The sequence below is a fragment of the Terrapene carolina genome, unplaced genomic scaffold (assembly GCF_002925995.2).
Source record: "Terrapene carolina triunguis isolate 2854851 unplaced genomic scaffold, T_m_triunguis-2.0 Scaffold85, whole genome shotgun sequence".
Classification (NCBI taxonomy): domain Eukaryota; kingdom Metazoa; phylum Chordata; order Testudines; family Emydidae; genus Terrapene; species Terrapene triunguis.
The window spans coordinates 57,262,911-57,276,359 of NW_020664436.1; the positions used below are offsets into that span (position 1 = coordinate 57,262,911).

The 13,449-nt window shown below is 41.8% G+C and overlaps 1 protein-coding gene across 1 annotated transcript; it reads right to left on the minus strand.

Moving 5' to 3' along the window:
- Positions 1-1,913: 1,913 nt before the first annotated feature.
- On the minus strand, positions 1,914-13,143 carry CENPW (centromere protein W). Its single transcript, XM_024197341.2, has 3 exons — positions 12,943-13,143; positions 3,745-3,858; positions 1,914-2,199 (listed from the first exon to the last, which is right to left on the minus strand). The coding sequence occupies exons 1-3, from the start codon at positions 13,030-13,032 to the stop codon at positions 2,173-2,175; spliced, it is 231 nt and encodes a 76-aa protein (XP_024053109.1). The 5' UTR covers positions 13,033-13,143; the 3' UTR covers positions 1,914-2,172.
- Positions 13,144-13,449: the final 306 nt, after the last annotated feature.

Below are 13,449 nucleotides of genomic sequence, written 5' to 3' on the forward strand. Positions count from 1 at the left end.
GCCATGATTGAAAAATCCCATGCAGAGTTACCTTTAAAGAAGGGGAAATATTTACCTAACTTTTCTTCCATGAAGATATTCTCTAACAGGATTCTTGCACAACCACACACCTCTTCTCAGGGTACGTCTACAGTACTCGCCGGATCGGCAGGCAGTGATCGATCCAGCAGAGGTTGATTTATCGCATCTAGACTAGATGCGATAAATCGACCGAGCACTCTCCCATCTTCCGAACTGCACCCAGGGAAGGCTGTCCTGATGGTAGGCAAAAGATACATGGCGACTGACAAAATACTAGAAAACTTAGTTTTGACTTAGACCTTTTCTAATAAGGTCTTACTAAGGCATACTGGATCAATATCCCTCCATTCATTCCCTCTGCTTCCTTCATGACTTACTGTCTCCTCAGCTTTCCCTCTCCTACACATCCTCCCCCTCACTTTCATTGTGGGTGTGAATATAAATGAGAGGAAAAGGAGAGACGGATGAGTCCAAGCACTGGAGCACCTTCTCTTCCCACCCACCAACTAGTGGCACTGAAAGTGGGTAGGGCAAGAGGGAGCCCTTCAGCATCTTTCCTCTTCCCGTCTCCATCCTCAGCTGGTGGTACCAGAGCAGAGAAGAGTCTCTCTTCGCCTGCCCCAGTGGCACAGGAAGTTGAATGGTAGAGGGAGAGCCATAGAGCATCTCTCCCATCTTTCTCCCCATCCACAAGCTAATGGTACTGAAGAGCAAGAACACAAAAGGAAATAACTGAACCCTACAGAATTCATCTCCCCTCTCTGTATACTGTTATGGATAAAACTTTTAAACACTCCTGAAGAGCAGTTTAGATATTTTGCCATAAGAATACACCAAATTGTATTAGAATGCAGGATTTAAAATATAGTAAGAGAATGCTATTTGTACAGTATATGCATTTGGATTTAAATTGTACTACAATTTGCTTAAATAGATCTGAATATTTTCATTTGGTATAATTCCTGTTTGATTTATCTTTGCATACTTTAAGTCCTGTTAACATATTAACAGTATAAGACAATTCAACACAACCATGTTGTACAAAAAGCCTTTATTTTTTTTCTGTTCCATGAAAAATAATTAACTGATATGCACACATGAAGCACTGTTAACTAATGTTACATAAATCACAAAGTAACACAAAAGAACAAAGTGTTATTGCACGAAAGAATAAGAAACAAGTCTACATTTTAAAAAGTTTAGTTTCATAAGGATTCCAGGCACTTGAAATTGAAGCACTATATATGTAAAATACATACAATATATCCACACACCACTGAGATTCAACCCAGAGAAAAGAAGGGTGCAGAGAGCAGCATAGTATCCATGCCTAGCTGATCCTTGATGCCACTTCTAGGTCTAATTTCAAGCACAGCAATTGATGTCAGTTGTAGTGGTTGTTTTTATGAAGTACACCTGTCCACAAGGACCTGAATTAAGACCATCAGCACATTTGACAAACCACGGGATAGTCAATGGAGCAATTTTGGGAGAAGTTAGGGCACCATCTAAAAATAAAGGTTCTGTATCCCATTACCAGTCCAAAAAAATATGGAAGGTTTATTCAAGTAACTTGTGCTGTTCTTAAAAATTATTTCAAGAATTAAGGCTGTGAAACGTGACATTTATAAACAATCTGAAACCAAGATATTTGATGCAACATTGTCAGACTGTCAGTCTTCTTTAAGAAGCCAACATTTCGTCTGTGTAACAAGAAGAACTAAACTGACATTCAGAGTAAACTCCTCATTAATAAGTCTCTTTTAGAATGATTAATATAAGAGGAAACACTTTCTAATTAGGAATATGACTCCAGTAAACACATGGAAGGGAAATGCTATAGGCTTTTCCCAGTATTTTAGTTGAAGATGCAGCCGAAAACTTACATTATAAAAAAAATTACTTTCACCACAAGTGTTTGCCTCATGCTTTGGTAAGAGACACATGTATAAAGGAATGCATATCACCTATAAACATGAATGTTTCTTAAGAACATAAGTCCAATTCCTCAAAGGTAAAGCAGTGTAGCTCTACTGAATTCAATGAAATTATGCTTATTTATACCAACTGAGGATCTTAGCCATGATACTTAAGAGTTAATAAAAATACACTGGGTAAAGCAAGCAGGATTAGAAAGTACTTCTTGATTTCCTAGCCTCTGCTCTTCTTTAAGATAACCTGTGAAAGTGAAGGAAAGTATACTCATCATTACTTATATGCCCACTGTGATTCAAACAAAATCAGTCATATTGAAATTCGTATCACAGAACATAGACAAAATGCAACTTCAGAAGCAAAACCTTCTAAAACAAACGTTTTCTAGAGACAACCCAGAAGTGTCAATCATTCTTCAAAGCTCTCACCACATCCCTTAATGCTCTGACCCTATTATATCTAGATAGCATAAGAGGTTATAAAATGTGATTTTACTGCTGTTATGGCTTGATTTTTGTTTGTAATGCTTCATATTGAGGGTTTTTTTTTTTTAATTTATGCAAAGGGCACCAAAACTTTTGGATGGGCATTTTTTGGTTTAGAGTTTAAATTGAGAAGTTCACTTCTCAGCCCAACTGGGACCATTTAAGTGTTAACATTATTAAAACAAGGCAATTTCTTCTTTCTCCATCTTTTCACTTAAAAAAATAGAAGAGCAAAGATATTTAAATAATGTTAAGATTACACAGTTAAAAGGTTAGAAATGCACAAGATTCTAACTGCAATATTTAACATGGCCACACTGCACATCTCCTATATTTGTATTAAATATATTAGCAGAAATATATCCAGCAAATATTTTACAAGAAAAATAGGACTAGAAAGTTTAAGCAGCATGGGGTGCTGGGCATCCAATATGTTAAAGCTGAGTGGCATCATTTTTTCATTTTGTCCAGTCCTACTAAGGTAGATGGCAAAGATGACTCAGCACCTGAAAGAGATTGAGTTTTGGATGAGGCCTTACCCTTAAGTGTTCCTCTCCCACACTCCACTCAGTGCTTCCCTTGCCTAAATGAAACAGGGCAGGGTCCAGGGAGAGAGAGAAACAATTGGGGGTCTAGGACTGGAAAGAACATCAGATGCCCTCTGGTGATGTTTGTCTTAAACTGCTTTTTGTTGTTTCATGCAATCTACTTCTGAAGCTCTCTGAGACCACCTGCTTAGCCTGGGCTCAAGATGATATTCCTCACCTCCCCACTGGCAACAGACCCACGTGTATTGTTGCAGTTAAGATCAGCAGAGCCACTCAACCTACAGCTCCCTTGATATAACAGCATTTTCCACAAACACCCCTCCACTATGGAGCTTGATCTCGTCCTTGGTCTGGAAGAGTCCAGATTTTCATCGCTCCTCACACCCAAGAGACCGAAGGACAGGGAAATAATGGTCTTCGTTTTGGAAAGTTTTTAAATTTGGGATTATGGGAAGAGATAGGGAGTATGTTGATGTGCAGTCAGTTTATCTGATGTTATTGTAGTGGATTTTACAACATTGTGATTTTTTTATTATTGTTAAGGTGCCTGGAGGATTAAGATATTTTGAGGTGTTTTTTTTAATGTTTTGTTTATAAATAAAAAAAAACATAGCAAAGATAGCATTGCTCTAGGAATCTTTTCTGTTGTATATCCTGGCTTTTGTATAGTAACTATGCAACCTTATCAGTAAACTTTTAATATTAAGTGTTTAAGCAAAGAAGGGAGAGAGAAATTTCAACTTTAATTTTATTACCTTTGCTGCCGCCATGGCATGTTCAGATTTAATTGTTTTACTCTTGTTCTCGAAAGCATTTGCCCTGGCTTCTTCTGCTAATCGGTGGAGAAACAGTAAGAAGTTCAAATGCACCTTTGAAGAACAAAACATCAATGCAGTCAAATAGGTTTCCAACAAAATGCTTATAAACAACCATTTATACTGATTTAGCAAATACTTTATTTTTAAAAAGGCATCAACCCTTTAGCGCAAAAGATGCAGCAAAATATTTCGGAATTCCTGTGAAGGGTTTTTGGGAAAACTATTACCCAGCGAGAGTAATTTTCTAACCCTGAACATTTCTTGCCCCCAAAATTTCCTGCACACACAGCTTCAATTTAGTCAAACTTTTTAAAAGTGTCTATACTAAAAAAAAGCCTCACACACACACCCGCAGGCATAATACTTGCTCCTACATAATATATTTTGGTGTTTCCCAACACTTTCCTAAAAAAGTCCTATCTATGACTAGGAGTTACACCTTCTCATTCAAGCCATGTACTCATTTAGTTTGTCGGTAACTAAAAAAACCTGGATTTACTTTAGATTTTATGAATCATCCTTGAGCCCTCTCACTTTGTGCTGAATATTTACCTACAATTATTTTCAGAGACAGCTTTTCTTTATCTGACCATTCTTTAGTAGTTGGGGAAAAAAGCAGCAATTCGTACCATGTGACCAGTTAACTCTTCCCTGCCATCACCAAGTTTTTCCCAAACTAGTTTGTGGACTATTCTTCCCCTGTGTTAGTCCAAGACTCATTTCCAATCCTGCAGTGCAAAGCAGCAGCATCTATCTCCCGGGTCAAAAGAAATGATCCCTCCCACCATGTTCATATTGCAGATGACATTAATGGAGGGATAGTGCTCCGCTCCATCAATACTCAACCCTCAGGCTATGGCTACACTAGAGAGCTTGCAGCACTGTAACTGGACTAACGCAGCTATGCCACTGTAAAACTCTCCAACGTAGCTGTTCTAAATTGAGGGGACAGAGCTCTCCCATAGGCTTAATTACTCTAGCCTCCGCGAGCAGTGGTAGCTATGTCAGTGGGAGAAGCTCTCCTGCTGACATAGTGCTGTCCACACCAGCGCTCAGGTCAGTGTAACTTATGTCGCTCAGGGAGTGGCTTTTTCACACCCTCCCTGAGTGACAAATTATATTGACAGAAGTGAGTGTAGACAATCTAACTTATGCTGGGACTAGCATAAACAAACATACAGAATAAGGGAGCCATAACAGACTCCCTCAAACACCCCCCCCCCATCATCTTGCACCAAACAGATCTCAACACAGGATAGAATATACCCCACTGATTAATGGAATAACCCCTATCAAAACAAATATCTTATTAAAGATTAACTTAAAATCATAAAATGCAAGTGCCAAACGGGTGATTAAAAATTCATCTCTTGATAAATGTAGTGCCTCAGTTCTCAAAGGAAGAGAAAAGAAAGGAGAAACTAAACTACAGATTGTACAGTTTAACATAACCAGTCACCAGAGGCCTAATCCCAAAAACATTTACTCACAAGTAGCCCCATTAACTTCAATGGACTACTTGAGTAAACACACTCCTGTAATCTTAACACAGCACAATTAAGACTATTATACACTTCTCTTGACCCCCCACATGTAATTTCCATTGACAGCAATGGAAATTCAGTCATGGATCAAGGGCAGACATGGGTCTTTAAGTTTTCAACTATAATATGAACTCAAATGTGTATAAGTTTATGTCCCACTACACACTTATTTCCTACTGCAGAGGCTTTATTCTAAGTGACTAGCTTAAAACTGATATAGGATAATAGATGGTCAATGGTATTTTAAAAGTTTGCCAGAAGCTGGGAATGGGCGACAGGGGATGGATCACTTGATGATTACCTGTTCTGTTCATTCCCTCTGGGGCATGTGGCATTGGCCACTGTCGGAAAACAGGATACTGGGCTAGATGGACCTTTGGTCTGACCCAGTATGGCCATTCTTATGTTCTAATGGTTGAATTTTAAAATAGGGTAAAATGCTTAACACATTTCATTTACAAGAGAAAAGATTAGAGAAAAATCTTTCATTTATGTGATTTATATAAAATCTACAAGATAAAAAATTTACTCTCAACCAGAAAGTTTAGAAAAGACCGCTGGAATACGCGTATTAATTAATATTTCCTTCATATCATGTCAGCATAAAACATATAAAAGCAATTTCTTGCTTATTTCTCACGATATCTGTTCTGCAAAGCTAGAAAATTATATAACAAGAAAAAAATAAAATTCAGAGTTTATTTACTGGAAATAAGTAATAGCCATACAATACACACATAGGATCTACTGTTGAGGACAAGCATATTTTTAATGCTACCATACCACATGGATGAATTTTTTTAATCTGCTGAACTACAGAAGTATTAATATGCAACAGATATTTCCAAATCATGCCAATTTTTACATAAATATATGTACTATATAAAAAGCAGACATTCTTGCCGATTTGCTTGGCAAACTATCAAAGCCATTTTTAATATGATTAAAAAATTTTGACTACTCATGCAGAGACTATTTGAAACATTCAAACAACAGTGGCACTAAAATAATGTTCAGCATAAGAACCTGGATTATTGAACATATCAACAGGGGGATCAAACTTTTGGAAAATGGTAACTACACAAACTTTCCACATTTTAAATTCTTAAAGAAATTGAAAAATGAATTCCTTCTGCTGACATCTATACTCTACTGTAGCATCAAAAGGTAAAAGTCTTCATTTGAAAGCCATCTTTAAAGAGCGTTTTTTCTCTCTGACCAGCTGCGTTCTTATTCTATTTTTAATAGCAATGTTTTCCCAGTTTTGAGACGTTTACCCCTGCATCAGGGATTTAAAAAATACATACCAGTGTAAGTAAAATAAAAGTGCTCCTCAATAAAACAGATAAAAATAATAAATATTTCAGAAATAATTTAAAACTTTTTTTTAAAGGGGACTAGGTCAAGGCAAGTGGAATGGAAAAAAGAAAAAAGTGATCCCCTCAATAAAACTGATGTGAATGTCCAAGCAGGTGAGTTATTGCTAAGTACCTAAGCCACACATTTCATCTAGTCACTGAAGGATTGTATATTATACTAGTAAACCCTTGCACCCCAATCTGGGTCCATGCAGGTTATGCGATATGTATGTATCTTCTCATCCTTGCAAACGACACCTGTAACCCCCCATATCCCAAGCCTGACCCCAGATGTACAGTACCTTCCCTCTTAACTCGTGTACATTTAATTTTAAACATTAACTTTAATAAAATTTTTATATCTCAAGCAGAAAAGGTACTATAAAAGACAAAATTCTACACTACTCACTGAAACAATGACCCTGCATTATAATACACCGAACTTCCATTAATTAGAAAAATATTTGTAGGCATGAAGCTGCCAAAATGGCAACATTAAAAAGAGTAAACTGCTCAATTTTACCCCAAGGAAAAAGTACAGAAAGAATCAGTACAAACTTCTTCACTTTGTCCTGCTGGTGTGCCTTAATCTGCTCAGTGGAGGATTTATCTGAAATGAAAGGATAGACCAAGATCTATTTCTTAAGATTCAGCACCAATACTGCAAACAAGGAGGGCAGGATGATATCTGAGGTGGTTTCTCTAATTCAGATACATGTCTGTAGTTCTAAAATAAAGCAGTCAAATAGGGTGTTGTTCTCCCATTACTTCAAACTGGAGGAGAGCCTGCAACTCCACAACTTGAGACCTTACAAGAGATCTAAGTCCTCTTGGTCAGCTGAAAAACAGACTGCCACATGCTTTTACTATACTTGTGGCATGTGGTGAGTGGAGAAGATAGATCAGGGGTAGGCAACCTATGGCACGTGCGCTGAAGGCAGCACGCGAGCTGATTTTCAGTAGCACTCACACTGCCTGGGTCCTGGTCACCGGTCCGGGGGGCTCTGCATTTTAATTTAATTTTAAATGAAACTTCTTAAACATTTTAAAAACCTTATTTACTTTACATATAACTAAACTATAGTTGTATATTATAGACTTATAGAAAAAGACTTTCTAAAAACATTAAAATGTATTACTGGCACGCGAAACCTTACATTAGAGTGAATAAATGAAGACTCGGCACACCACTTCTGAAAGGTTGCCGACCCCTGAGATAGATGATGCAGGAGAGAAGAGACTGGATCCTGAATCTCAGGTGGGCAGGCAGCTGGGTTAGTACTACACCCAAAATGTGATGTTCAGTCACCCCATAAATTTCTGTCCAAGCCCTAGTCTACATCCAAAACTTAGGTCGACCAAGCTACGTCGCTCAGGGCTGTGAAAAGGTTTGTGCTTTGAACATTGTAGTTAAGATCCACCTAACCCCCACTGTGTAGATGCACCTAGGTCAACAAAAGGATTCTTCCATCAAACTAGTTACTGCTTCTTAGAGATGTGGATTACCTATATCAATGGGAAAATCCCTTAAATTGATGTAGAACGCATCTACACCAGTGGTTCCCAAACTAACACCCTGTGAACCCCTTTCACTAAAATGTCAAGTCTTGCAAACCCCCTTCTAAAAATGAATATTTCCAGGGATTTTCTCCTTTAGTTGAGTATAAATTATAAAAGCAGTGATCTTGGAGATATAAAATTTGTTTTTATGACATGCTTATTATACACTATTATTAATATTTATCATTACAGTATTTTATTACATTATGAAAACAGCAACACTCTTCCAAGATCTGGCCGGAAACGCCAGGGTCCCTTTTCGACCGGGTGTTCCGGTCGAAAACCGGACACCTGGTCACCCTAGTCACGAGGGGTGAGGCCCCACCCATGTGCAGAAACACGTGTCAAATGATGCTGTGGCATGCTCTTCCCAATCTGCAAGCTGGAAGAGCCAATGGGCTGGAGCAGGCAGCCAGGTCCAGTCCCAGCCCCACAGGGCAGGAGCCACTGCTGAAGGGTGATTGCAGAGTGGGCTCAGCTGCCGCACTCCCCACCTCAAGAATCTACTCACCAGTACTCACCTATGGCAAGAGCATCAACAGGAGAGAGAGAGGGAGCTCCCTCTCAGAATATCCCATAGCTCAATGGTTAGGGCCCTCCCCTGAGAAGTGATAGATCCCTGTTCAAATCCCTTCTTCCCATCAGGTGGACTTGACCTGGGAATACTCCATATCCCAGGTGAGTACCCTAACATTTAGCCTGGTGGTTATGATGTAGGGCCTCCTTCTTTTCCTCTCACCCCCAGACATTTTGTGCAAGCTCACCTACAGGGGACTGACCCAGTAGCCAAGTTCTGAGCAGACTTACAAGATCAGGCCCCACAGGCAAGTTACACAGAGGAACACCTATCTTTCCTCAGTTCCTGCATCACTCTGGGGCTTAGGTGTCTGGAAGCCTGGCATGGGGCGGCAGTGCTCATGAAGGCAGGCAGAAACACAGGCGCCTAGGGAACTTTTACTGTAAAAATGTAGGCATCTATGGGTGAGGTGGCGGCTGAGCAGGGTATTGTGAATCCCTGTAGGGCCTGATACTGGGATTTAGGCACCTGAAGTGGCAGTTAGCTGCTTAAGTCCTTTTGTGAACTTAGCCCTTAGTCTAGTTTAGGAACTAGCTAACACACCTCTACCCCAATATAACGCTGCCCTCGGGAGCCAAAAAATCTTACTGCATTATAGGTGAAACCGCGTTATATCGAACTTGCTTTGATCCGCCGGAGCGCGCAGCCCCACCTCTCCCGGAGCACTGCTTTACCGCGTTATAGCCGAATTCGTGTTATACCAGGTCGCATTATATCGGAGTAGAGGTGTAGTTCTTGTCATATCTGCAACCTACCCTCCCTAAATTATGCTATCATTTTGGGAAAAGACAAGCCACAAATACTGACTGCGATAGAAAAGCCAGAACACAATTTTCAAATCTTGTTAGGAAAAAGACAGTTATATCATGGGATCTGTGCTCTTTCTACCAGAGTCCAATGTACATCCAGGCATATCAACTGCTTGAGTTTCTACTTGTCAATTCATAGAAGTTGATATTGCTAGAAAGTATCAGCAGTAGCCAAAAGAAGTGATACTCTTGACAACCATGGATGATCACCACCCTGTGACATTCCTTCTAAAAACACAGGAGAAACAGATAGCTTCTCCTTACAACAGCAAGTATGTTCACTGACTACAGATATTTTTAACATTAAATTTTGCAAGAATGATTAGTTTAATATCACATTCTGAGCATTGAGTCTGCCATATATTGTTTTAAGCAAGTGACTTGAGGGCAGTTCCTTAAAATACAACATTATGAACTATAGCTATTTCTACATGATTATTTCTATTTTTATTTGGTATATCTAGATCTAGCTTCAGATACACTAAATCCCAGCCTCAGAAATTCTGCCAAATGCCATGTTTAACATATAAAACAGATTTTGAATTTAAGTGAAATATTTTGTGCATGTAAATGTATAATAATTTGCATTACTGCATTCAGACACCTTGTTCTAATTTGTATCTTCAATTATATATGTGAAAGTAAACAAAAATCCTCATCCTGCACCTCTAAAATAAGTAATTCATTTACAAACAAAAAAGTGAAAAGCACTTCCAAATCTGTATCAAAGTACTCAACTTTCATTCCAAACACTACAGACCCAGATACTTCTGTGCATGAGGGCAGCTTTGTGCTACTGGCACAAGCTCCCATAAAATCTGATTAACCTACCACCTAAGGATCTCCTACCTTGGCTAACAGCTACTGTCACACTTCCTATGCTACCATCCCATCTCTACAGCCAGAAGTAGTAGTGTGGCCAAAACATCCATACATACATCCCGGCCTCAGCATAACTCCATTGACCCGTTTTCTGAGAATTCAGCTGTAGATGTCTGACTTCTATCCAGTTGTTTGACTCCACCTAGTATTTCCAAATGTACTTGTTCTATATAGAGAACAACAGAACCCAGGAAATCCTGGTGGCTAGTACACTTCAAATTACTAGATGGAATGCATTACATCCCTCAACTTCAGGCCTAAGTTATTCAGGTCTCTTTACTGGAAAATGCACACTTGAAGATGCATACATGCAGTGCATCTCTGTTATTAACCAACATTCAGTTAACTGACAGTCAACCACAAGCCCACAACAGCATTACACTCATTTATCCCAAGTTCCCATTTCCAAAATATAGCATCTATATACAAACAACTCTCCAACCACCAGTTATATATGTTATTTATTCAAAAGTTGGCCAAATAACCATATAGTTACTAATTGATAGCTAACTCACCTTTGCTGTAATACATATGGAAAACTGCAATATGATAAGAGCTAGGCAGGTGGGAAGCTGCAATTACTGCTTCTGATTGGCTAAAAATTGCCTACATCCTCTTGGAGGCAGAGTCTGTCATTTACTGTACATATAGTACCTGTAACAAAGGGGTCTGGATCTGATCAGCCTGTAGAGGTAACTGCAAAATAAAACAGGCTTGGCAGAATGTGATTTTTATTTATAATTTTGATGGATAATATCAATACTTATTTCAAGCATTTTTTCAATTTTATCAATTTATATATTCATAGTTGCAGGAAATTATTGGTATGTCAGACAATTTAATGATAGTAGACACTGAGGCCAGGTCAACCCTACAGACTTATATCAGTATAACTGTTACTCAGGGGTGTGAAAAATCCATACCCCTGAGCAACACAGCTATACCAATCTAACCCCATGTGTAGATAGCGCTATGTTGGCAGGAGAGCTTCTCTCACATCAACATTGCTAGCATGGAGATAGATTAACTAGGCCGACAGGAGACGTTCTCCCATCGGCATAGGACAGGGGTTGGCAAACTTTTTGGCCTGAGGGCCGCATCGGGTTTCATAAATTGTATGAAGGGCCGGTTGGGGGAGGGGGGTCGTGGCCCGGCCCTCACCTCCTATCTGCCCCTCCCTGGGACTCCTGCCCCATCCAACCCCCCTGTTCCCTGACCGCCCCCCAGGGACCCCTGCCCCATCCAACCCCCCCTCCTTCCTGACTGCCCCCCTCGGGACCCCTGCCCCCATTCAACCCCCTGTTCCCCCCTGACTGCCACAACCCCAATCCACACCCCCTGACCATCCCTCGAACTCCCCTGCCCTGTATCCAACCCCCCACCGCACTCCCTGCCCCCTTACCGCGCTACTGGAGCACTGGTAGCTGGCGGTGCTACAGCCACGCTGCCCAGCTGGAGCTGGGCCACGCCACCGCCACCACACAGCACCAGGTCAAGCAGTAGCTCTGCAGCTGCACTGCCCCAGGAGCTCACAGCCCCGCCACCCAGAGCATTGCGCCGATGGCGAGGCAAGCTGAGGCTGCGGGTGAGGGGGAACAGCAGGGGAGGGGCTGGGGGCTAGCCTCCTGGGCCAGGAGCTCGGGGGCTGGGCTGGACGGTCCCGAGTTTGCCCACCTCTGTCATAGGAGCATCTTTACTTAAGCACTAAAGCAGTGCAGCTGTAGCCAATGCAGCATTTTAAGTATAGACCTGCCCTGAGCTTCAAAAAATTAAAGTATTATAGCCATTAAAACACAAGTTAACACATGTTAAAATATATAACATATATATCCTTAAATCAAATAAAACTGTCAAGTAGAACTTTTCTTACTTTGCCCATCTGCAAATATTGATTATTATTGACAAATATTTTTCATTGGGTTCCGTGTGCTACAGTGAAATCAACCATTTACCAATAAAATCTAATCCTTTCAAGCCTAAATATGAACAATGCGATGGTCAGTCTGGTGTCCCTGATGACAGTGTAGTACCTTGTAATGCACCTCCGCTGAGCTCACACCCCAGTGCCCAGACGCGACCTAGACACACGCCCACAAGCGAGGCAGGGGCAGCTCAACTCTCCAGTCAACCAACGTCCCAGAGCAACTAGGGACCAGTCACATATCCGGGGGGGGGCCACACACCCCAGGGGCGGCGCAGCCCCACATCCCCTCGCACTAGGGTGACCCAGCCCCGCCCCCCGGGCAGTTGGTTCCTTACCCCCGTCGCGGCCTGACAGTTAGAAGCTGCAGAGCCGTTGTCGCTGGGGGAGGGGCGCTCGTTTGCTAGCGGCAGGAATTAGCCCCTGCGCGTCTGGGCAGATCCCTCGGCCCCCTCCCGCCTTGCCCCAGCCCCGCTCCCCTCACCAGCAGGTCGGCGTTGGCCGCCAGACGAAGCTGGGGCTTGTGTCTCTTTATCAGGTTCCGCAGGGTACTGCGGGGCGCCGCTCGCTTCATCCTCCACGCCACCGCGGGGGCCCCCGTAATTCACGCGCGGGTCCAACCGCCCTTTCCTGGCCCCGCCAGCCTCAGGACAGTTCGAATCCGCCGCGCAATCGCTGCGCAGCCGCACCAAGGCTCCTGCTGACGCGCCCGCCCGCAACAGTGAAGGCGGCGGCTCTTCCCCTTTTCCTCTAAACGTTAAGGCTAAGCGCGCGCCGCTGGGCTGCGGAAATAACGCGCGCGCTGCTCCCAGGATCCTCCGCTTCCTCCCCCCCCCCCCCCCGAACAGGCTTACTAGTCCCCGCAGCACTAGCCAAGGCGTTCTGTGGCGGGGGGAGGGGGAGACTGCACCGCCTCTGTCACTGGGGAAATAGTATCAGAGGGGTAGCCAAATTAGTCTGAATCTGTAAAAAGCAACAGAGGGTCCTGTGG